Here is a 26,737-nt window from a genome sequence, read left to right on the forward strand (position 1 = left end):
CTTGGCTAAATGAAATTTTCAATTTTCAAAGTCAAAAGCACTTACAAATTTCATACCAAAACTCATATTGCTTTATGGCCATATTTTTCCAACTTAAACTAGTAATCCAATTTTCTATGAAATTCATATTCAAATTTCAAATTATATATGCTCATCTAAATCAATTTTAAATAGTGTTCAGCATTTTTAATTCTAAAGCTCACTTTAAACAAGGACGCGTAGCGCCCATGTATAATTAGGTTGTAGTCAAAGTGCTAAGTATTGCTAAAGCAAAAGTTAAATTAAAAGCAATCAAAAGAAATTATAAGAGCCTAACTACGATATAGATTTCCTAGACAAAATTAAAAGAAATCAAATATTTGAAAATAGTTTTTGTTCTCAATTCACTGGTAATCTTATACATTGAAATAAGAATTAAATGTATTATTTGAAGTTTAAAATATATGAGAAAATGAATTTAACCATATTATATGACTTTTAAAATGTTTACTTAAATGTGTTAAATAATATATTAATGATATCATTCATATAGACCATAAATAATGAGAAAATATCCTTTCAACTATTGATACAACTATGATTTGACAATTGTGTCTTCCATATAAGCCCACAAATATTGATAATGTCAAAGTTCATAATAGTAAATAAAGATAGATAAAATTTAGAAAATGGACAAAATTAAGTCAAACTTATGACTCTAGCACACTTCCACCAATAGAATTAAAATTAAATGTTTTTAGTCAAAATATATTTAAACTAAATAGAAAAAAAAATAACATCCACAAGATCAAACAATTTATATAACCTAGGCAGCTAGCCTAAGACACACCTAACCACCGTTTCCTTGCTGATCATATGATACCCAACTTTCGTAAATGTGTCAAGTCTACAAGTGCTCAAGCATCAATAAGCATACTTCAACATGGAAATACCCTGATCCAATATTAACCAACAATTTTTTTTAGTAGGTTAACCTAGATCAGAACGATGCACCTTTTATTGGCACAGATGTAATTCCCCTCGGAGTTTAATAATTATTTTATTGATAAGTAGGAGATGATTTCCACAGCTAGTCAAATTGTGATGTGAATATCAGGATTTAACTGTGTGATTTTGAGTCAAACTCGATGACTCATGTTTCATGAGTAGTGATTCAACATGAATCCATCTCTCATGAGAATAAATGGAACACTTAGCACTCATTGGATCTAGGTGATGCTCACAAGGGTGAAGCACCGGGACTTCCCGGGAGGTCACCCATCCCAGTACTACTCCAGCCTGAGCGCGCTTAACTACAGAGTAGTACAACACTTGGTGAAGGTTTTGCAAATGGGGTTGCAAGCTTTGGGTTTAACTGTGGAGGAAACTCTGTAGTTAAGCGCGCTCAGGCTGGAGTAGTACTGGGATGGGTGACCTCCCGGGAAGTCCCGGTGCTTCACCCTTGTGAGCATCACCTAGATCCAATGAGTGCTAAGTGTTCCATTTATTCTCATGAGAGATGGATTCATGTTGAATCACTACTCATGAAACATGAGTCATCGAGTTTGACTCAAAATCACACAGTTAAATCCTGATATTCACATCACAATTATTTTATTGTTTAATTTGAACATAACTGGACAATAAAATTGCTCAATTGATTTGACTAACCATTTATTAATATTATTTGAATTTGTCACTCATCTGGGTAAAATGATGATGCGAAACCCAGCCATCATGATTTTATTAGACTTCAATTATCACCGCATGTTTTTCAAAACATGTCACATGCAAATCTCTGATTACAATTTTTTTGAACTTAGATTGATTCGATTCTCCTATACATATGTTTGGTTTCGTGTAAATAGATATGTAATGAATACTTTTATAATTATATTGATGATTGTTATCCTCAAGTGTAAGAGTGATAGGCGTTAAGTATATTGAGTTGGAGACAAGATTGGAGGTATAATCTGAATACAGAGTAGACTAGTACCATCTAGAGTACTTACTCTTCTACTTAATTTTGGTGAAAATTAATCATTACAAAAATTATCTTGGCAGTCAATGGGACTCAAGTAATGTATCATTGGGTTTTGACTCCGTATTAGAGGCTTTTTTGTAAAATGCTAAACGAACTCTTTAATCACTGAAACAAACAATTGTGGTTTGCAGCAAGAAAAGGAAAATACTCGTGAAGTCTTACGAGCATCAAACTATATTATGGAGCAATAAAACTGAGTTCACGAACTTCTGCATCACAGAAAGGAGATAATAGGGTTTAAAAAGGAAAACCGCCATGCAGTGTAATGGGCATTACCCTGCTGCATGTAGCAATGAATACCGGGCTCCCAGTCTTTCTGGACTGTAGAAACTGTGGAAAGGAGACAGTAGGGTTTAGAACGAAAAATGAACCACACTGTGTGGGTTACCTCTGACAGTTTAAAATCTAACCAGCCTGGCTGTTGTATACTTTAGAAGTGAAAGAGATATCAAGTATCGAACAAAATAAGGAAATTAAATTGGGGTCTTCAAGTGTTAGAAGTAGTGACCCCATTCGAATTAAGATTACCAAGCGCTCAAAACATTCTTCATTCATGGGGCCCTCCACTGAATTTCTTTGAATTACTTGAATTAAGCTGGTATATTTAACCGTTGAAAGATACGGCTTTGTCCTCCAACTTAAACACTTGGCTCTCGTATACAAGAGGTTTGAGTGAATAACAAATTTCTATATGCAACATCTTTTCTCATAGACTGTATTTTCTGAATGAGTTTATTTTGTTGAAAGAAATTAAATTAATTAATTCTATCCATTAAGTAGACATAATCAAAGAATTACTCGCTATAGTTTATTCTGATTTCTTGATGAAATGACTCCATGATTCCCACAATAAACTTGAAATTTCCTGATAAAAATCATTTGCATTTGTCTGTAACTTTATTATTACCGAAAATTTCATTTGAGAGTTGTCTGTCATTTTAAATATGAATGGTTGAACATAAAGAGAGATCCTTGTCTAGAAATTAATTAAATAGTAAGCAAACAAGTAACAAACATTTGATCTGAGAGAAGTGTGGCCAGAAAGAGGACCTCAACCTGAGAAACATAAGTATTGCCATGTAAAAGAGGTGCTCAACCTGAGAAATGTAAGTCGGACCATTATAAGACTACAAAGTCAATAAACACATGGTTCTAGCTATATACCGATTCTAAAGTATAGAGTCCATACTTTTGCAATGGAAATTCGGACGCAACAAAAACATCTCCAGACTCCTTTTACTGCTGCTAGACATTTGAATCACATGCAGTAATACAAATGTTGCTCATAAATTCAGCATAACTTATATTTCATCTGGCAAAAAAAGGACAGCCAGGTATGGATAAATTGGTGCTTTTTCTGATAGCAATAATAGAAATCTAATTACACTACAATACCTAAAGAAGATAATATGAAGGAAAGTCAAATTTTAGAATCTAGTGACTCACAAATCTTTGACATCGCCTGCCCGATGGTATGCAATGCTGAAACCAAGTCACGTTGTGCTTTAACCTTCTGCTCCTCAACATTGATCATCCGTTGCACATTCATTGCATGATGGTTTAGATATTTTTCATCCATCTCCATCCTACGTTCAAACATATTACAATATTTTTCATGGCGCTTCATTCTCCCCTCCTCGGCCAGCTTAAGATTCGAGATAAACAACTTATTGTTCTCAGACAGTGTTGCTTTGATAGCTGCTGTCTTTGACACTATTTTCCGCTTTTTCTCCAGATATTGCTTGTCCCTATCAGTGGATGTATCACCAGGGCTCTGGAATAATGAATCGGGCATTGAATTCTCCAGAAGTTGTACATTTTTTGCAGGAGTATGACAGTCTTCAAATACTCCATGATCTGATGCAGATGTGTCAATAATCAAGTCTCCGGCGTCATTTCCCCTTTGGCCAAAGTGTTTTCCCATTGCTTCATATAATTCCCTGGTATAGTTGGTTGGCAATTTTTTATCCAACCGTTCCTTAGCAGTCATGTTCCAGTAGCTAATGTGGCCAGGTGGAATGTTTCTTTCATAATTTCTTATTTTTTTATAGTCTGGTAGAATATGTTTCCACCTGTCCCGGCATTGAGTTCCATTACGATCAAGACCATTTTCATGGCAATGAGCTGAGATAGTTCTCCATTTCTCCATAGCTGATTTTGGCCTTTTCATTGCAGCACCAATGGAGCTCATATTTTTCTCAAGTAATTTAGCATTCACTAGAATGAGGGTATCTGAACTTGTCCATCGAACTCTTCCTTTGTGCTCAGAAGAAAGCTTCCTTTTTCCCCGTGGTGTGGTTTCCTCTTCCTCCTGGGCAGATGGTAAACTACAAATTATTTCAGATACAGCCATTATTGGCTGGTTAGATTGTTGCTCTGTATTAATTACAGCATTTGGACCTTCAGGTCCCATTGATGAGATACACAGTCCCTCAGAAAAAGGTTCAGCCAACATCTTGTCTCACAAGGGCAAATCAACTCTAATGGCATGTTATGCAGCTACTCCAACATGAATCTTGAAAGCCCAGCACATAAAATTGGACAAAATCAACAAATCCTGCAAGCATGACAGTAGAGTTGCATAAACCATTGTAAGAGTCACTGCACTAACTAACAAATAGCTTTGCATCAGGTACTTGCTACAAGTAAAGCATCTTTTTCTGTAACAACATACATCACATATCAACCAGGAGAGATTTGCAGGAAAAAATTTCATTTCCAACAGATTATGGCAGTTTGGAAAGAGAGAGAATTAGCACAATTTGTTGGGTGAACTGCGGAGGTAGTAACCTTCTTATATCCAATCCAAAAGACTGCAACCTTCATTCCATATGAATAACAGCATGCAACCTAATAAGTTCAAATCTTTGAAGGGGCATCATAGAAACCACTCCATCGGCACAAAGGTTTTATTATGGTAGAAAGACTAGTTCAGCCACGAATTAAAATGCTTGACCATTAATTTGCTTACGATCTACAAAGTCACTCTATGGCTAGAATGTAACACCTGAACAAAACATAACCAGAAAGTAGCTGCTAAAAGTAAAGTCGCTTACATTACAATAATCTTTATCCGAAAACAATTAATTTGGATATCCCAAAAGATAATCATAAAACTGATCCATGGCAATCCAATCAAGCAAGGAAAGCTTTCCCTGACATAAATCAAGAAAAAATATAACATTCCAGCAACTTTTTTTATCAATTCGCATATGTCTACAGAAATAGAACCAATCTTTACAGACAGGCATACAAATTTGAATAAAACTACAGATATTTCTCTTTGACTAGACTTCAAAGATACTGCTAAATTCTGGTGCAAAAGATTTCCTTTGCCACAACACAGACAGAACTGTGCATAAAATTTGCCACGATATGGACAGAACTGTGCATAAAAAGGTATAGCTGTTGATAATTCCAGCTAAAGCTCATTGTCAAGAAACAAATAAGCGTATAAGGCAGCTCAGGCTTGTTTGTCAACAGATTCACAAATCTTCAGCATTGCTTGCCCAATTGTATTTAGTGCTGAAACTAACTCACGCTGTGCTTTCACCTTCTCCTCCTCAACATTGATAACTCTTTGAATATTCATTGCATGATGGTTCAGGAACTTTTCATCCATTTCCATTCTCCTTTCAAACATGCTACAATATCTCTCATGGCGTTTCATGCGCCCTTCCTCAGCCATTTTGAGATTAGAAAGTAACATCTTATTGTTCTCAATAAGGGTTTCTACAACATCTGCTGTATCAAGCACCATTTTAGGCCTCTTTCCTCCATACTGTTGACATCTATCAAAGGAATTTTCACTCACACTCTGAAATGGTGACTCCAGAGATCCATTGTCCTGTGGAGGTGAATGTTTCACATGAAAATGGCACTCATCAAAGGGTCTATGATCTGATGCAGATGTATCAATTATCATGTCTGCAGGACTACCACTTTGGTTCTGACCAAAATAGGTTTCTATTGCATCATAAATTTCCTTAGCATAGTTTGTAGGTAACTTCTTATCCATACGCTCCTTTGCCATCATGTTCCAAAAGCTTATGTGCCCAGGGGGAGTATTCCTTTCATAATCTCTGATCTTCTTATAGTCTGGTATAATATGTTCCCACCTGTCTCGACACTGAGTAGCATTGCGACGAAGGCCGTTCTTTTGGCACTGTAATGAAATTAATCTCCATTTCTCTAGAGCTGATTTTGTTCTCTTTATTACACCATCAATAGAGTGCACATTCTTCTCCAGTTGTTTTGCATTGATTAGAGTGAGTGTGTCTGCAATTGTCCATCGAACTCTCCCCTTATGTGGAGAAAGAAAATTTTTCTGCTTATCCTGCACATCTTGTGGCATTACCGTACATTGTTCATGACTAGGAGGCAACCTACATATCACCTCTGCAACAGCTGTTATTGGCAAGTTATGTTGATTCTCAATTATTTCATCCTTATCAGTCACACCATTTGCATCTTCAATTGTCATTGGATTGAGACAGAGAGCATCTGGAAAAGGTTCACCCAACATTTTATCATCCAAGGTAATATTACTTCAATGGTATGTTAAGGAGCTTCTTCAGAAATCTTGTAAACTCAGCACAGACAGGCTCAATGTAATGCCTAAACAAATCCTGCAAGCATAAGTGAAAGTGCCATAAACCACTAGAGTCTTGCTGCAGACATTGACAAAAACTGTGGCAGCAGATAACCAGCTAATTAAGAGAAACAAAAACCAATAGCAATAGCAAGCTACCAATGTAGCAAGGATGAGAGAAGGGAAACACTCAACCTGAACTAACCTCTTAAAGAAATGAATATTGTCCGGTAGACCATAAAATAGATGTAACAAATATATACTCACTGTCAAAATGCTAGGAATTATGCAGGTTGAACACTGAGAGAAGACGAAAGTCAACATAGGATGCTCGGGGGAAAGGAAGCTTGTCAAATTTACACGTTTTTCAGATGGACCTAATGAAAATTCACTAACCAAAATTTAGATAAGAGAAAGGTGTTCACCATTAAATAACATACACAGCCTTTGTCAAAACACCAACCAAAAGAAACTAAAAAGCTGATTTTTTCAGAAACAGAATTCCCTTTAAGAAGAAACTCAACATAGCAAGAATAGAAAAGCAAAGTTCAAAGCTGGTGTGCACAGCTTGCACATAAAATAAGCAATTAAACCAGAAAAAGAAACCCTGGAGAAAAGACTAGCATGGCTTTTGGCTGTTCAAAAGGCAACTCACAATCCATGAGTTCAAATAAATGCTATAAAACATACAAAAATCAGCACTCTGAAAACTCAATTATTAGTAGTAGATGAACAAGATGAAAAACAAACCGTCACATAAAAGAATCTCGCCAGTTAATTAAGATTTCCCTACCAATTGCTCAACAGTTCCTCCCTAACACCTGATGAAACTAAATGTTAAAAGCTGCTTGAATGTAAATATTGAAATTGTATATCTATGGCAAAGTCACACCTTTGTTTAGAGTCGAGACCATGGATTTGTTGGAAAAGATGACAATAATCACATTATAAGAATCTATAAGTAGAAGATTTGTATAAACACATTTTAAGAAAACCATTTTAAAGCAGGCTACATGGAGAAAAGAACCAAACCAGATGTAATATGTTGGAAACTATCACAGAACATCCATGTTTCAGTGAAAACATTTTGATTTCTATTATGCTGCCTTCGGACAATTAATCCTTTAAAGGATAGAAAAGAGTGCATATTTAACACGGACAATTTTGAACAAATAAAATAGTAATTACTTATGTTGATGTAAACAATAGTAACTTAACTGATTTATCTTCGACACTATTCATTTGCCTCTACATTCAAAGCTGTTCCAGTACAATTAATATCATATGGTGACATATTCAGCAGCTTTGAGATGCAATAGAACAAAAAAAGACTCAAACGGGAAAATCTGCTATTGCTATATATGGAATGTATAGCAATTCAATACCAACTCAAATTTTTGAAAATAGAATACATGGATATGCAGCTATATAACAATTATGTCAAGTAAAATAGAATGATATGCTAGCATTATTTGAAAATTCCCTTATAACTTTCACTGACTGAGGACATAAATGATTACAAATTGAAATTATAATATCCTGATATCCTTGCCCAAAAATACAAGGCAGCAAATAACATTCAATGGTTTAGAGGCAGTATGTGCTTTGAGAGGAGGAAATGTCCCTTTGTGCCTTGACTAAAAATTCTACATAAGTCCATGACAATAAGTTGTATCAATTCTGATAGTGTTTAGAGGATTGTGCTTTGTCATGTAATAAAACTGCTAAACTCATTGAAGGTAGGTCATGAAAAAAAACTGGAAAAGAATAGAGTGGGACAAGGCCAAATACATGTAATACGTGCACTACAAAAAGACAGGCAAAAAGGTATGCAATAAGGCAGTGGTATCATGGCATAATAAAAAGTGGCTATGGAATTACTACTGAGAGCAGATGAAATAAGAAGTCAATGTGTAATAGTGTCATAGGATTGTTCAATTCCAGTTTCACAAGTTGATCATGCTGGGACCATTTTCTATAAAATTGATAGCATATAGCAGCATGACCATGTTCACTCACCGATTTCTCTTAGAAAGCTGTTGCTTGCATTTGTACTACAGCATACAAATATTGCAAAACCCATGAACAGGTCAGTACGAACAGAATACTTAGCAGAATACACACAAGGTATTGTAATTACTAACTGCAAGATGCACAATGAAATTATGCAATTTCCCCAGGAAATACACAATCAATCTTTTGATATGTTCTAAAAGCCAAATTCAACTGATTCATCTATTGCCAGCACCAAATTCTTCCATCTTTGTTGACTTGTTTAGTTCCAAATTTTAAATCTCCCTCAACCAAAAACTTGTGGTACCCTTGACAACCAAAAGTTGAACTAGCTAAGCCCCTCAAAATCTGAATATTGTTTGCACAAAATAAGAAGAGGAGTCACAAAGAAACTCTCTTTACTTTAAAATAACACTTGATGCATCTAGAAAGAAAGGAAAGGCATTTGCAAGAAAGATAGTTGTCTCTTTCTTTGGTCTGTATTATATGGAAGCTGATTGTGTCTCCAAACCGGCAGCTGCTGTGACATTTTCTGCAATCAAATTCCAGAGGGGAGAGGGACCACACACTTCTTCCTTTGAATTTGATAAGATTACTATTTTCAATTTTGTACTCGAAATTTTAAAAAAGTCAATTTCTTAGAGATATATATATTCTTCCTTTGAATATAAAAAGTGGATATTTTCATCAAAATGGCGAAAACTGTTACATAATGATACAAAAGATCATCTAAGCTAAAGAATTGATTTCTCTCTATAATTTGGCTAATATGAACCTAGACTGTTGTCCATTAGGATCTATTATTGTAAATAGTATATACACATACTTGTCTTCTGTTTCAAAATCCTGCTGTCGCTTTCCCTCCACAGGATCAATATTACAAATGCAGGAGCACTTTAATGCAAGGGAGGAACAAGTTTATGTAGCATAATAATTAACTTTTTTCTCCATGCACTTATCCATCCAGACTAATGTTGCCAATTTCAGATCCTTCCCTGAATTTGGTGAGCAACTTTTCTTTGATGACAGAGAAAATTCCACCCTCTCTTTTTGATATTGATTCACTGAACAGTGAACGTTATCAACAACTTTTTGTTGAGTTTTAAGCTTGGATAGAAACTTCTGCACATGTTCAATAAGAGTGCAAGTGGTTTGGTTATTCTATTTTGTATTACATTTTTAAGGATTGACATGAGAGTTTTTAACTAAGTTGAATAAAGTGTATACAATCACTAATAACTTGAATTTAGTACCCACAGTTACAACTGTCACTGCTATTGTGATTAACCCTATTGCTGTTGTAATGCTCTCATGATATATCTAATCAGTTGCTACTATTCTACTGTTGGCATAACATAGTTAACAATCTTTTTAAGTGTTATCAATGACTTTGGTTTTTAAAGATTAAAAAAGTTCTTGCAGTTGGGGACATCTGACCATCCCTGGAACAATAAGTGGATGTATCAGACATTTCCGTGGCATTTTCTATTTGTGAACCTGTTAGAAAAGTTTCAAAAATTTAATTATTTTTTACTGCCATGTGATATTTCTGTTGTGACAAAGATGGACAACAATCATCTCATATATAGATGGGAGATAGCTCTTATTGCTCTTTGAAAAATTCAGACGTGCATAGCAATTTCCGAGTGCAAAGTAAAGTTAACATATGCTTCTACTTTAGATAGATCCCAAGACATGGTAATGTCCACAGCAACAGTGCTATGTGTCAGATAAGGCAATTTGATAGCAGGACTGCATGCAATCTTCATTGAGAGTTCAGTTGTTTCTTTCATATTGCTAATCTCTTATTGTATTAAAGATTCATCCAGTTTTATAGCAGAACTGCAAGCAATTTTCATTGAGAGTTCAGTTGTTTCTTTCATATTACTTATCTCTTATTGTATTGAAGATTCATCCAGTTGCAGGAAATGCTCAGCTGCTGTCATTAGGCGAATGCTAAGTTTCTATTCTTCTTGAGGATTCAACTCGTTAATGCCATCCTTATTGAAGGAAAAATTGGGTCGTCCAATTTTCTCAGTGGAAAGTGAATGTATGCTTCTAGTTTAATGGGGTCCCAGTAGTTGCTCTATCTGTCATTCGTCTCTCTAGAAGTGCACAAAGGTGCATTGATTGCAGTGTTGCATGTAATTTTCATCATCAGTTCAGTTTTTTTCCTATTTCTTATCTCTTTTGTATTGAAGACTCCTCCAGTAGCAAGAAATGCTCAGTATATCAGGTGCTGTCATCAGTCAACTGCTGAAGTTTCTTTTCTTGGCAATTCGGCTTGTTTATGCCATCCACCTTTGGCCCTCCACCAGGCATGTTTTACAGGGTAATTTGAGTATATAATCCATGTCATAAAATCTCTTTGAGGCTTTGAGCTACTACTGATTGTGGTTGCATATCTATAACTTGCATTCAACTGTATAGCTCAAAGTTTATATGTGCTTTGATTAGTGACTTAAGAGGTCAGCTTACTCTTATTTAATCTGTTAAAGCTAATGTCTCCCAGTTTAGAAGTCAATTTCCCATCCACTTCTGGTGTCATTCCATATTTAAAAAGACTATTTTTTGGTGTCTTGTTGAATTTTCCATTGACTGTGCTATATCAATACATTATATGCAAATTGAATTTAAATGTGTGGCTCACACCTTGTACAACGTACGTGTTTGAATTAGTGCCTTAACAGGTCACTTATGTAACTTGCATTTGAATTAGTGCCTTAACAGGTCACTTATGTAACTTGCATTTGAATTAGTGCCTTAACAGGTCACTTATGTAACTTGCATTTAAATGTGTGTGTCTGACCCTGTACGTGTTTAGAATAGCACCTTGCTAGATCAACCTAAACTAGGATTTATCAAGGTAAATGCCTCCCACTTTATTAGTTGATTCCCAATCTATTTGTAGTATCATTTCATATTCTATATTGATATTGTTCTAAGTTGCCGAATCAGCACAAGTACTAGCCGATTCCAGGTAGGAAACGTCTTGGAACCAGATCTTGGCTTGAATCTCCTGTAGATTCAACAAGGAGTCGAATTTTCCCCACCTCAGACATTCCAGCATTTCACAGGACAACATGTGCCTCTCTATTTGCATAGATGACACTGGAACTCCCTTGAACTATTTAAAAATGACTGTCCAAAAAGGCATGAAACCAGATCATGAAGAATAAGTACGAGAGACTCGTACTGCTCCAGTAAGAGACATTGCCAATTACGCTACTTCAGATTTGTTTGCTGCTCCTTTCTCACAAAAGAAAAAGCCCTAACGATTTTAAATTTTCCATTTTCTTTTTTGTTCCCTTAAAATAAATTATTTGTTTTGGTTTGGTCATTTGACATTTTTTAATTTTATTTGAATTTTTAATCTTAAAATTTAATTTAAGTAAATGGTTTTATATTTAAGTAAATAGTATATGTTGTTTGTTTGTTAAATTAATAAATAAATGCTTACTTGGGGGTTGACCCTGAGATGTAACAGTGAAAAAGTGGCATTCTTAATGGTGCCACAAAGGTTTTAAACCAACAGAGGACACAATGAGGATGCAATGGAGACAGGGGACTTTGAGTACACGCAGCAGGGGTCCGTGTAAGAGGAGTAAGACAGTCAAGCATTAATGCCAAATGCACAATCAAGCATTTAATGTCGGAGATGGGATCACCAAATGGACAGTCAAGCATTAGATCCAAGGATGAGATCTCACATTTGTGGCCTCACCAGGAGCAAGGGCTAGGCTATGAGGTCCCCCAACTGTAGCCTCATTTGAGCAAGGGCCAAGCCAAAAATCCTTGCACTTGATCAATCAAAAACAATAGTTTATTGTCATTTATATACTATAATATAATATAATATAAATTATAGATGCAAAAACATTGAAATATTAGTACTCGTGAATACTTCTAACCCAAAATTGGTGAGCTCCCCAAGACTCCCATATTTTACAAAAACTTGCACCAACATTTTCATTCGAAATGGTTAAGAACTCTCAATTTCTACTTTAAAATCAGTCAAAAACTTGCTAAAATCAACTGAGCCAATTTTTCATCAAAAATTAAAATGATTTGAGTGGTTTCATGCAACTTTGGGCACAATAGATGGTTGCTTAGGGCACAACGGTGACTTACTGTGATTTCATGCACTTTCAATCAAACAACAGCGACAACTTAGGCCACAATGGCGACTGCAGATGATTGTAGATATTGGAAATTTGGCATGAATGATTTCAACATTTTTATATTGATGGACATCAAAGTTGTTTTTTCCTTAAATATAAACAAATATAGATATTCTTAAAATAATACAAAATTTATATCTTGGTGATTGTATACATAGAAATTTAAAATAACTCGATATATACTTGATATTATAAATAAATAAATGATAAGATTACTTTTATTTAGATGAAAAAGATTAATATCTCTTAAGTTTTTTAAGTTAGATGTATTTAAGATATATAGATATAAAAAAGACCAATTAACAAGTACTGTATTTAATTTTATATAAACATGTCAAAATTTTCAATTTGCATGTCAATAATATTCGTTTATTTTAAGAATACTTCAAAAAACTCTTCAAAAGTTACATGAATTCATTGATAGGTTTCCCCCGTGCTTTCACTAAATCCTGTGTTTTTAGAAAATTAAACTTGTGTAGCTATTGCTAGGTCTAATTATTTCAATTATGATATAAATTATCTATTTCTTAAATTCATAAATAAAAATTTATCGTAATTTATTTAATGTGTTGTCTATTTATTAAATTCAGACATAGAGGTTTACATAATATATAAAATATGAATATATATTATGACACTAGATTTTGAAATAACAAATATATATTGTAGAAGTGTACCTAAAACATACCTAACCCCCCAAAAGAAATTTTGTACAGTTGTGTCGTACCCCCATACCCATCTACATGCACGTACCCAATTCAGCAACTTAGCTATTGTTTTGTGGCATCTCTTCACACCACAGCATACCCAGGTGTTTTTCCTTATACTTGAGTTTATTACTAGTTCAAGTGTGGACAGTTCAAGTATGGATCTCTGTCATTCGATCTCATAATTGGTGTATATTGATAATGTTTATTTTCGTTAACTATCTGCCCTTCTATCAGTCGAGATTGGTTTGGAATATTCTTTTGTATTGCTCATTTGCCTTTTTTACTAAGTAGGTCATACCCTACTTGTATTCATATTCATGAAAAAATTTACAACACAAATGAGCATTCTCTAACCTATGTATTATTCGCTTTTAATCTGCTCATTTCCAAATGTATTTGACCATGTACAAGCATCTCCAGATATATGTTAAACATGTATGCATGCATAGTTGATCACCCTCGGCTGTCCCATGAACTCAAACGTTTTGATGTATCCTCCAAAGGCATATTGCCAAATTTGCATAAAGATGTTCTGACTAATGCTAACTCAAAATAAGCAAGCAAAAGCACATACAAATATTGTGCTTCAAGAGTTCTACTTAAGATTGAAGACTGGATACCAAGGCTTTATAAACATCCCTGATATTTTCCAAAGCGCCCCTTGCAACACTTGATCATTCTCATGGTTCAACAGGAAGACAAGCATAAAATATCATTTAGGCATCATCATGATATATATTGATCGAGAGGGTTTTCTCAAGCTTCAATATGAAGACAAACATTAAATATCTTAACAAATCTAATGTCAATGGAGCAACTCCATCAAACTTATGCAATCAAAGCATAGAGGCAGCCCATACAGAAGGATGAATACTATTGTATTAAGAAATAGCCATGTAATGCACGAATGTTGGCAATCTACCAATGATTCTTTTCTGAAATCGATAGCCATGTTGTGGTCATGTGTTGTCAAAGGATATCAATCACCAAGAAAATCAAGTGTTTCCAAATGAAGCAAGTACTTCACACAGCACTCGAGCATCAGGGGACAACGTAAAGGGAAAAAATGGTAAGTTGTGAGGGCCGCTCTTCCAATGAGCAAGAAGAAAAAGGTGAAAGAAAAAGTTCACAAGAATTATTACTTGCATCACAAGTGGAAATTGGCATGCAAAATGTTAAAAACTTGCATCCTTAACTTCACCTAAGAAGATTGTAATAACAACCTATGAAAGCAGAGACATCTCAAACCAAGTAGGAATAAATCCAAGCAGCTACAAGTCAAGCAATACCAATAGGAGCAGCATAGATTTGTTAGGAAGATTCCGTCAAGAGGAGGCATAATAGAGATTTATTTATCACTACTGCAAGTGGGTAATGCTACCAAATCATTTTTGGAATCTTGGGAAGAGTATTTACAAATATAAGATGTTAATTTGTTCATTCACCTACTTAAGAAGCTTTAAAATTTGGTGGCACTCAAGAAGCACCTTCAAACTTCTCTGCTGGTTCCACTTTTCAAAAAAAAAAATATTGAACTAACTGCAATTCAAAGAGACCGAATGTACTCATCAAGGGTGAGTTTAGAGCAACAATCAAGTCCACTTCAAAAGAACACATAAGGGCAACTTGAGATATCAACAAGTCCAATCATTTTCAGATTCTTGTGTCCAGAAGTAATTGCGTGATTATTCTCACCAATTGTTATATCATATAAACAAAAAGATAAAGCAAGGTGCTCCAAATTCAGCAAGCATTCAAAGAATAATTAGGAAAAATGAAGTGATGCAAAGCAGATACAATAAAGAAAGCTGACAAAGAACAACTGACTACTATGAGAATTATCAAAACAAAAAATCCTTTTAGCAGTCGGGTTTTCATTTTGCCGGTAAAAAATCCTGCAGCTCACAAACTCCCTGAAGATATCTTCCCTCGAGTTGACTATAAGAGTGAAGCTGACTAAGCTCTGGCTCTTGCCTCTAGATATCTTCCCTCAAACATTTCATCATCTTGAACTCGGATCTATTTTTAGAAATCTCTCCATCCAAATCAGTGCTATCATCATGACTTGTCTTCCTATTTCTCTACCATCAAGATACTGATCTGAGTTCTCAAGAAAATGTTCTAGTACTGCTACTTACCTAGGAGATTCCACATGCTCATAATCAGCCCCCTTATTAGGTGAAGCCAACAGAAGCTAAACACTGAAATCCTTGGCCTTAAGAGGTTGTTCTTAGGTAATCTTGATCTCTAAATAGAGCTGAAAGGGTCCATCTTCTTCATCAATCACAATGTATCTGTTGAATGTTTAGCAGTCAGTGCCAACATTAATCAACCTATAGGTTTTATGATTTTCACCGTAGACTGTAAACATTAACTTATAACTCTTCAAGTCCGATTTGGTTATCTTTGCATCTGGAATCTAAACATATTTAATAGAGCTATTTACCTTAACAAGACTCACTTTCAGCTTCCTCGCAAACCAAGCTTCCTCTAGGGTCTTCTCCTTTGCTGTCCATGTCAGACATCTCTATTGAGAAGATCTACAATATCTATTGTCTTAGCCAGAAATTACTTGGGAACACTCCTATCCTTCAACATACCCCAAGCCGTCTCAGTAAATTATGATTTCTTCTCTCAACTACTCCATTTTGTTGCAGAGTATAGGGTAGTGTACTAATGTTTTTTATTGTTTTTACCACAAATGTTTATAATTTTTTTAAATAGAATTTTCCTCCATTACCACATCTAACAGTTATCATGTCGCATCCCAACCCTTTCTCTAGTAATGATTCCTCCTAAAATTTCTTAAACACGTCTGATTTTGATATCAAGCAAAATGCCCACATTTTTCTACTGAAATCATCAGAAAAACAAAATAAAGTGTCTAGTGCCAATGATTGTTGTTGAATGCATTGGTCACATACCTCCCCATGAGCAAGTGTAGGACTAGGCTCTCCAAACCTTTCCATCTACTAAATTTTTCGGGCTAACTTGTCCAAGCAGAGATACAAGGAACTGCTCATCAAGGAACTCAGACGAAGAATGTTGAAGATGAAGGGAATCTCTCTCTTGTAAGCAAGTGTAAGTAAAAGGCCAAGACCAAGTGAAGGGTATTCTTCAAAGAGTGAGTCAAAGAAAGATCTAAGAAAAGTTACTCTCATCAATTGGGTCACTATGCCAATCAGTGCCCAAATAATAAAAACAAGGGTTAGTAGAAGAAACAAGTTGCAACTACTATAGAAGTGGGCGAGTTTGCAGCATAATTTACAAATGAGTTTTCATTCATTGCATGTCTCTTGAGTTCATATCCAACAATGTGTGGTGTATTCATAATGGGGCTTATTACCACATGATGGGAGTCAAGAGAGTGTTTCAACAAGTTGGATAAGGGGTTGGATTTCTATATTGAGCTTGGATACAAAGCTATATACCATGCAGTTGGTGTTGGCATGGTCATGTTTCAGAGGGAATCTAGCAAACCCTTCTTAGTGGAGGACGTGGTGTATATCATATGCATGGCAAAGCATTTGATAGATGTATCTACTTTGGAGGACAAGGGTTACATCGTCACCTTTGTAGGGGGCAAAGCCTACATTCGTCCCAAGGATTCCAAGGTAGCAAGAGTGATTGATATCAAGCGTGGTAGCTTGCTTTGGTTACAAATTAGGTTAGTGTGTGTATTGGTAAGCAACAATAAAAAGATAAGATACCTTTATTAATGTCCAATGAAAGACCACAAAGGGTCAAAGGGACTACCAAGTACAATGAAAAGGGGACCAATCTACAACAAGGACACCAAACAAGCATCCAAAGAAAAACAACAGAAGAAACAAAAGCAAAGAGAAAGAAAGGAAAAGAGGAAAGAAACAAACCCTCCCAAAACCACTCAAGGCTTTCAAGCAGTCATAAAGAACTTATGAACAAAAGGATAATCAATAAGGCCAGTCAAAGCCCTTGACCTCATCATAGTGATCCTGGGGGAGGAGGGTTGTCTCGGATAGTATGTCGTCTTAGACCCCACAAATATTGAGAAAGGGGTGATGTCAAATGACCGCTTGGCACCATGCATTGAATAAGTCCCTCTCAAGGAGGTAATAAGTTGACAGGGTAGAGGTGTCATGGGACGTCAATGGAGTGTGTGGTCCCGAAGCCTAAGGGCTTCCTGAAAATAAAGGTCAAGACACCTTTGGTTGTATATCTGAAGAAAGTGGAGAGCCAACATACCTCTCTTAAAAAGCAGTAGCACATCCCTCTAATCTCATAGTACAGAGGACATCGAAAAATGAAGTGCTCCTCAACTCATCTCATTAATGCTACAAAGCTGAAATATTTGAGCTCTTTGTTCAAAAGGCAATCGATCTTGCAATGAAGCCTATGGGAACCCGCCTAAAAGGAGCCAAGGGAGATCGTAAGGGAATGGAGCCAATGGGGGAATAAGGAAGAAGGATGGACAATAAGTTTGTCCTTCAACTCCACAAAGTGTTTCATGTTAAAAGCCATCTTAGGAAGAAGGCCCTCGTTGGGGTTACCCCAAATAGTATGAATGAGTTGCCTATAAGTGTCATCTCTAATATACCCATTCAGCTCCTGGCGGGGAGAAAGGAGATAGGAGTGCATCAAGCGAGCACTAGAAAGGAGAAGGCAATCCATCTCAATCACAATAAAGCAAAAGAAGGGCAGAGTCCTTAGCAAACCAATTGTGAGCTCGACTGAAAGGGTAAGCAAAAGGAGCAATAAACTCAGAAAAATAATAGGTCAAGTATGGATATCTACAACAAGCCTCCAACGAATCAAAAGAGCCCTGAAAGAGGTGAATATACCAAACAAGATTGAATATGGCCTCAAGCTTGGAGGGACAAGCCCCAAATTCAACGAGAATAGTGTTGTGCAGGATGTATTGCTTGCACCAAATAATGTGTTGGAGGAAAATCTAAACCCTCTCGACAACAACCCAATCAGACTAGACTCTAACAATGAATTCTAGAGCAGAAAAAATACCCATCTTCACCATGAAGCATTTAATGTGCTCAAGGAAATAGTTATGGGTCTTATTGAGATGAAGGTCAAGAAGCATGAGGTGTGCAAGGGTTGCACATTAGTAAAATATACCAAGATCAATTTTTATGAGCAGTGACACTAGGTCCAAATGAATTTTGAATCCAATACACTCTAATGTGTGTGGCCATTATCAATAGTGCCCTCAAATGGGTATGAGTATTATGTTACCTTCAATGACGATTTCTCCAAGAAGACGCGAATATATTTTTTGAAGAATAGACATGTCTTTAGTAGGTTCAAAGAGTTTAAGGCTCTTGTGGAAAATCAAACAAGGAGGAAGATCAAGACATTGCAATCCAATAATGGAGGGGAGTATACCTCAAGTGCCTTCAAAAATTTCTATGCTCAAAAAGGTATCAAGAAAGAATTGACGATTCCATATAACCCTTAGCAAAATTGGGCTATTAAGCAATATAACAGGGTTATAGTTGAAGCAACCAAGGCCATGCTCGATGATTAGACCAGTCTTGTTTTTTATGGGTAGAGGGTTGCAATATTGTCATATAATTACTAAATAAGAGCTCGAACAAGGTGTTGAGCAAGATTGCATCGAAGGAGGCATTCACTACAAAGAAAGCGAATCGAAGCACATTCACATCTTTGGATGCCTTGTGTATTGTCATGTTCTAGTGAAGAAGAGAACCAAGTTGGAACCAACTGCAAAGAAGGGTATCCTTGTTAAGTATAGTAAAACTTTCAAGACGTATAAATTTTACATTCCTACCCTAAAAAACACAATTCTGTGTAGGCATGTGAAGTTCAAGGAGGAAAGGGCTTTTAGAAAGTCTAGCAACTTGAAGAAGGTTTTGGAGGAGCAAGCACCCAAGGATGAGGCAACTCAAATTCCTCAAAGTTCAATTACGCAAGCTCGTACGGATAGTAGGCAGGTAGAGCAAGTGGACCAAGAGGAACAGAGGATTCCTCGACCTCAAATTCCTGTCATAGGGAGGAGGAACAAGACAGTTGAGCAAACGCTGAGAGAAGCCCAGGAGTATATTGGTGCTCCATAAGAATCAATTCAATAAAAGCTCCTAAGCACTATTCTACGAATATGGTGCTTACAAGTGAACTAATTATGGTGGAGCCCTCTAGCTTTTTAGAGGCGTCCAAGCACCAAGGGATGCCATGGGGGAAGAGAATTCTTCCATTATGAAGAATAGCATATAAGCAGTAGTGCCAAGACTAAAAGGCAAGATAGTGGTGGGCTTGAGATGGTTCTATAAGACTAAGAATGTTTTGAGGTATCTTTGAAGCATTGTTAATCATGGATTGAGGTATATCCAATAGGGTGGAGTGAAGCTCAAGGGGTTCACCACTGCAGATTGGTAAAGCAGTACAATTAAATGGAAAAGCACTTCAGAGTAAAGTCTCATTTTGGTATCAAGAGGAATCTCTTGGTATAGTAGGAAACTGAAGGTAGTTGCACTGAAGTCTACAAAGATCGAGTATATAGCAGCCAATATGGCTACACGTAAGGCCATCTAGCTTTGGAAACTTCTAGTTGCGCTTCATCAAAGATGGTGTGCAAAAGGGGACAGTGAAGTTGTTGTGCATTCCTATAGACAAGAAGGTTACATGTAATGTCCCTCCTAGCTAGGACAAGTAATACCTGCAAAACAAACGTCAGAATTTATACAATAATAAATATAACTTTACTATTCTACCCTCTATCCTAACCCCTACCTTAAAAGCATCTTCAAGAACAGAATTACTAATGCTCCAAAGGATCTCCAGGTCCAAGATGATATAATATCAACTCTAGTACCATCCTGAATTACTTCTACATCTTCTCTAGAGTGGTTCCACTAAGGTCCTTCCTAGAAGAGATATCCTCTATATAAGGGCCTTATCACATATGCATATGTTAACATCAATGGAATATTTTGGCCTGAAAGAATATATCATATTTGCTTACATCAATCAAAAGTAGACTAATCTCACATACCAACATAAGGAGGTGATGCCATATTAAGATCACTCTCTTCCCTCAAAAGCAACTCTCTTTATCTTAAACCTTTAACCATTAAGTCCATGTGTACCATTCATTTAGAATTACATATTTACATACATTTGTGTATGTGTGTGTGTATATATATATGTATAAATTATCCATATAGAAATTTAATAAATTCATAATTACAATTGAACAATTGTAAACATAATTCTCAACATACCTTCCTTATCTTTATAGCTTGGTCCACTTTATTGGTCCACAAAGGAGTCCCCTTAATATATTCACTCAACTTTACTTTTAATTCTTTCTTCAAAATTCTTTGTTTGCTGCTATAAATAAAAAATATATTTTTCTCAATGTTCTTAAGAGTCTCATGCCTTTCACTTAAAATACTTCTCCTAGGCCCACCGTGCAACATGACGCTTCCATGCCCGCTCATTTTGGTGGCCATTAACATAGTGTGCCCTTTTACTAATGTGGGCTGCTTACTTCATTTATTGTTTTATTTTATTATTAGTTTTGTATATTGATTATTATTTGATATTGTAGGCATGAATGTTGATGGTATTCCTTTGGGGGAGTATCCTAAGCATTGGAGAACATGTAACATGATTGAAATGTTGCATTCATGATTGTGTTTGTCATTGATGACAACATAGTATGGTTTCTGCGAAGACTGATAGAGTAGCATACAAAGATCGTGATCGTATGGACAGAGTTTTGATGTTCAAGTGGCGTGCCGTTAAGGACATGTTCCATCCTGTGTCCTAATGACAAGGCTAAGTGCGTGTAACATAAGTCGAAGATATACGTGATTTATAGAGAGCAGTCCAAAGATAGAGTACCTGAAAGTAGTTTCTGATGATTGGATCGTATCTCCTAACAGAGATATGATCAAGGTATGTGAAGTTACACATAGACAGAGGACAGTCTAATGGTGACATCAACGAGTGTGCAAATCCTAAAGTCGTACGTGTGAGAAGTTGTATAGACTGTGAGCCGATAGTGTTATATGATTGTGAAATTACTAATTATCTTATTATGGTCCTGTTATAACTAATTGGGAAAGCCTCAAGGCTGACTCAAGGAATTGTTTTGAGAACTTGGTATAAAGAAAAGTATTTTCCTTGATTGTAAAAGGTGTGTGGATACAAAGTGTTCAAGGAAGTGCAAACAAGAGCAAAGTGTTTGATAAATGCGAGTAAACGATCCAAGGGATTATTGGATGTGAAGTTTGTGATCTGGTATCGAGATCAGAAGGAGCAGAAGTTTGGTTGACAAGACAAAAAAAGGAAGGAGAAGTACAATTCAATTCTATTATTCTACAAGGAATAATACAAAGATCATTTGGACAGTGGGTTCGTAGGTCTTGCCCCTGAAGCTATTTGGACAGTGAGTCCATCTGCCTTCTACAACTCCTAACAGGGTTGGCACAACTCCTAATAGGGTTGGAATCTCCTAACAGGGATTCAAAGTCTCCTAACAGGGACTGATATGTACTAAATGTATTTCATAGACTCCTAACAGGGTCCATCCTTGATCAAGGAATATTTATATTAGTACATCATTTTGTGGGTACCATCCCTATTGGTGTTAAGTTTCAGTTATCACTGTAACTTATGGATCTAATCTCACCATAATGGATTATTAACTCTTTGTCACATGTTAAGGCAAATAAGGAGAACTATTGTGTACTTTTTATGCACATTATTTGTTCATTTAAATTCATCGTAATTATTGCTTTATGCAGTAGTTTTACTTCGTATAAATCATGCACTAGTTGCATAATGAAACAATCATTATTAAATACAATGTGATCAATGCATTTTTGATGCAGGAGCATCTTGCATGGGAAAATTATTAGAAAGAAAAAAAAAAAATTGAAAAAAAAAAAGTTGAAAAAAAAAAAAAACAAAAAAAAAAAATTGTGGAGAGAGAAAGTGACGAAAATTAGAGGAGAAACAATAAAAAAATTAAAAAGGGGAAAAAGGAGAAAAGAAAAAAAAAGGGGATTTCTATTTTCGAGGTGCATAGGTGGCATAATAGAAAAAAATAAAAAATAAATGGTTGTCATTCCATTTATCAAGGTGTGTGGGAAGAATTCTAAAAAGTTATGAATATTGTAGAAAGTTGTGGAAGTTGTAGAAGGTTGTGGAGGAATTCTAGAAGGTTGTGGATAAGTCATGCATGGGGTGGTAAGTGCCTATTTAAGCAAGGCATATGAGCATTTCTAATCAAGCTCAAGAAGAAGCTTGAAGAGTAGAAGCTTGAGAAGAAGGTGAAAGCTCAAGGAGTAGCTTGAGAAGTGGAAGCTTGGGAAGGAGAAGCTTTGGAAAGGTGAAAGTTGTAGAAGGAGAAGCTTGGAAAGCTTGGAAGGCTTCAAGGTGTGAAAGAGAAGGAGAAAGTGAAGAGTGAGTTTTCCCGAGTCTGTGGACAGAGCGCCGAATGTAAGGCAGTTTACAGCAGGATTGTGATGGACTTGTGAGTGTGTAGACAGAGCGCCGAATGTGAGGCAGTTTACACTTGGATCTTGGATAAGGTTGGAGAAGAGCTAGTGACTGTGGTTTAGAAACAAGGAGATTGCTTGGTGGCTTGCGAGCACAAGTTGAGATCTCGGAGGTTTCTACCAGAGTGTGGATCTGGACTAGCTTGGGCTTGGATTGGATCTTGAGAGATCTTGTAGAAATGTTATTGTAATTGCTATTGGATTTTCAAGTTTAATAAAATTGCTTGGGAAGTATTTTGTTATCTCTTTGTCTTCATATTGTTGCATTCTTGGTTATGAGTTGGTAAGGGTAGTGTGGCCCTTTGTCAATGGTATCAGAGCGTACCTTCGTCAGTGGTATCAGAACAGTACTTCATTAGTGGTATCAGAGCATACCTTCGTCAGTGATATCAGAGCGTATCTACATTAGTGGTATCAGAGCGTATCTTCATCAATTTTTTATTCTTGGTAGCTCTGTATTTCTTCAGTATTTTTTTCCTGCATATTTGTTTCAATTCCTAGCTAGATCTATAGCAGAAATTTTACATGGTATTAGAGCTAAGGTTGTTAGGAAAAGAAATGTATGTTTTTGTTTGTAAGTACTGAAGATCAGAGTTCTCCAAGATGGAATTTTCAGCTTCTTTCTTTCTCATGTCATTCAGTTATTTCAAGTGGAAGCCATCAATTATGCTTAGGCCCACCAGCAGAGGCTTGTATTGAAATGTCACAACATTAGAGGTTGGACTGGATTCTGCATCAGAGATAGGTCAAGATCATGCTCTCTTCGCATGGATCTTGCCTTTCTTGTCACTCTAGTGATGCACTTTTCCAGTAGACCTATCATGCCTCCTTGTGAGAATGCTTCTTTGCTTCTATAGTTGATCAGATTTATAGACGACTTGCACCTATATTTTCAATCATCAATTTATTCTTCATGGTTGAGTAGTGTCGTTAGAGTCACTCGTACAGACTCATGTGTCATCTGCATCCTTGAATGATAGATGTTTTACCTCTGTTTGCCATCTATTCTTTGTTTGAGGAAGCTATGCATATTATTGTCTATTGCATCTTCAATTTGATTAGCAGATGTTTTGCCTCTATTTGCAATCTGCTCATCATTCGAGTAGTGTCTTCGAGGGCGCTCATGTAGACTAATCATGATCATCGTGTCGGTTTGAAAGAAGAATCTTCATTCATCACTATGGCGGTATCATTTGACAGATGTTCACATTTCTTTTCTTCTCCCAAAAGATTTTCAGCTACATCTTTTCTTTCATTAGCTTTTTGCTCTCCTCAGTTAGCCTTAAGTGAGGGTGTTGGTGTTAAGTTTCAGCTATCACTGTAACTTATGGATCTGATCTCATTGTAATGGATTATTAACTCTTTGTCACATGTTAAGGCAAATAAGAACTGCTGTGTACTTTTTATGCACATTATTTGCTCATGTAAACTCAACGTAATTATTGCTTCATGCGGTAGTTTTATTTCGTATAAATCATGCACTAGTTGCATAATGAAACAATCATTATTGAATACAATGTGATCAATGCATTTTTTATTCTTGGCAGCTCTGTATTTCTTCAGTATTTTTTCCCTGCATGTTTATTTCAATTCCTAGTTAGATCTATAGCAGAAATTTTACAATCCCCACTGGGGTTTTCTCTCTGATCAAGGGTTTCCCTAGTTAACATATTTGGTGTTATTGTGCATGAATATCTTGTTGTGATTTCTAATTATATTGCTCATACGGTTAAGATTTAATAAGATTGATAATTGTGATAATAATTGGATAACTGAATATCTTGTTGTGAATATTGCTTAATAACTAGTTCTTTTAACAAAAATTAATTCTAATGTATTTGACATTTGAGCATTATCAAGTAATATTACTATTTGAATAACATTGATTTTGAGAAAAGTATTGGTCTAATATTTCATCAATTAATTCACAACTAATCAAGGTTTATTGCATTACAGACATCTTGACCAAGGCCTTGACGATGGACAAGTTTCTATAATTCAGGGATAAGTTGGACATTGTACAAAAATCCTCCCTTCCTATAAAAGCGTTGATTTTTGTACCTTGAAAGGTGTTTGTGTGTTGAAATTTTTTAGTATGCATAAGGAAGTTCAAACTCCGATTTACTTTTCCCCAACTTTAGATAGAAGTTACAGTTTCTTTGTAGTAGGCATAATGCAAGATGTTATAAAACTGTTGTGTAAAAATAGAGCTAAACTCAATGAGTGTTCTTCAAGTCAAAGTTTATAAATGGAGCCCATGTCTTGAGGCCAGAACATAAGTTTTTATTAGCACAAGTTGGTGATTTATTGAGAGTGAAAGTTTAAGCAGAGAAAGAGGACTGTGAGGCTGAAATATATATATATATATATATATATATATATATATATATATATATATATATATATATATATATATATATATATATATATAATTGTTGTGGCAATCTTGTACTCTGCTATGTAAATTGTTACCCCTAAAGCTGAATAAACGTGTGTTTGTATGATTTTCCAACACTGGAGTTTTCTGGTTATATATGTGTTATTCATTATTGGTTTCGTGAGAATTTGTTTCTACTATTGATTACTAATTATCGTTGTTAAATTACCGAGAGTATTGGCTGTTACAAATCAGATAAATTAAAATTAATTTTCTTTTCTCAGGAATTTGTTGACCCAAATAATCTGGAACTGAGTTATATAACTTTAACAGGTTTACGTAGAACTGTTCTAAAAAATTAAAACACGCAATTATATTAACTGAAATTTTATTTAGAAATACTTTAAAAAATTATAAAAAGCATTTGATTTCACCACTTCGCTAGTAAGGTCCATCGGGGGCATCTGAAACTTCGGAATTTCAAACATGCCATGCATTCTGATTCAGAACATTAAGAATAGCAAGACACTGTTAATAAACCTCTCTCACGGCAAAACATTTATATAATACACTAACGAGAGTAGCCAAATTGCTCAGAATCTCGGATCATACACTTAAAAAAGTTGATATAGGGGTTTATCCTTTACCAACAAACCAATTCGAAAAACATTCAAGTACTTAATTAATCAGAGGCCAATTACTGACCTAGGGCAATAAAGTAGCTGGTTTAACTGTTCACAGAACACCCTTAACGACCCCCAATTAGTATATACACCGCAGAAGCACATGCACAGACGATATCATCGATTGGTACAGAACAAATTTTCAGAAAGAACTTTTAAAAAGCCATAACTAATAAACGAGGGCAATTCGGTACGCAATTTTAAATTTGCCAAAACAATACGGAAGGTACCCAATCCATAAACTTATCGTGCAGAAAAAAACAGTAGGAATTTATATTAGAGGGCTTTTAAAAATAAACAGAAAACGTAACCCATATGACCAGAGGGAGCCAATTAAATGCCATGTGACCACCCACAAAGAAAAAGTAAGGAAAAATGTGTACCTGAAGAAGCTTCTACTGCTCCAGCTCCTCCTCCATCGTCATCAACAACAATATAACATTTTCCTCGCTCTCTTCATTTTTCCGCTGGAGATTTTAATGAATAAAACCCTGGTCTGGCCCTAGGCCATTTTATACTGTCGCTACACCAATGATATTCCCATTCCCAACACTAAAATCTTCTATTTCGCTATTTCAAAAAAACAACAAAGATTAGAAGGGCCAAAAAATATTTATTACTTTGTGCAAAATTGAATATAA

The 26,737-nt window shown here is 35.6% G+C and overlaps 2 protein-coding genes across 5 annotated transcripts; both read right to left on the bottom strand.

The window, feature by feature from the left end:
* Positions 1-3,057: 3,057 nt before the first annotated feature.
* Positions 3,058-26,737, bottom strand: LOC149555176 (uncharacterized). Of its 3 annotated transcripts, none has more exons than XM_089829225.1 (3): positions 26,480-26,737; positions 26,119-26,160; positions 3,058-4,580 (listed from the first exon to the last, which is right to left on the bottom strand). In XM_089829225.1, exon 3 carries the CDS (start codon positions 4,476-4,478, stop codon positions 3,444-3,446), a length of 1,035 nt encoding a protein of 344 aa, XP_089685351.1. In that variant the 5' UTR covers positions 4,479-4,580; positions 26,119-26,160; positions 26,480-26,737; the 3' UTR covers positions 3,058-3,443. The 3 variants fall into 3 exon arrangements, with proteins under 3 accessions (XP_089685351.1, XP_089685352.1, XP_089685350.1); XM_089829226.1 differs by lacking the exon at positions 26,119-26,160 and having other exon boundaries at positions 3,058-3,335; positions 3,470-4,580; positions 26,480-26,736; XM_089829224.1 differs by lacking the exon at positions 26,119-26,160 and having other exon boundaries at positions 26,480-26,736.
* LOC149555177 (uncharacterized) lies at positions 5,161-7,544 on the bottom strand. Of its 2 annotated transcripts, XM_089829223.1 has the most exons (3): positions 7,365-7,544; positions 6,882-6,991; positions 5,161-6,651 (listed from the first exon to the last, which is right to left on the bottom strand). In XM_089829223.1, the coding sequence occupies exon 3, from the start codon at positions 6,546-6,548 to the stop codon at positions 5,487-5,489; it is 1,062 nt and encodes a 353-aa protein (XP_089685349.1). In that variant the 5' UTR covers positions 6,549-6,651; positions 6,882-6,991; positions 7,365-7,544; the 3' UTR covers positions 5,161-5,486. The 2 variants fall into 2 exon arrangements, with proteins under 2 accessions (XP_089685349.1, XP_089685348.1); XM_089829222.1 differs by lacking the exon at positions 7,365-7,544 and having other exon boundaries at positions 6,882-7,108.

This window comes from Cupressus sempervirens, chromosome 5 (genome assembly GCF_028749045.1).
Source record: "Cupressus sempervirens isolate cs-2001-9-10 chromosome 5, ASM2874904v1, whole genome shotgun sequence".
In the NCBI taxonomy this organism is placed as follows: Eukaryota; Viridiplantae; Streptophyta; class Pinopsida; order Cupressales; family Cupressaceae; genus Cupressus; species Cupressus sempervirens.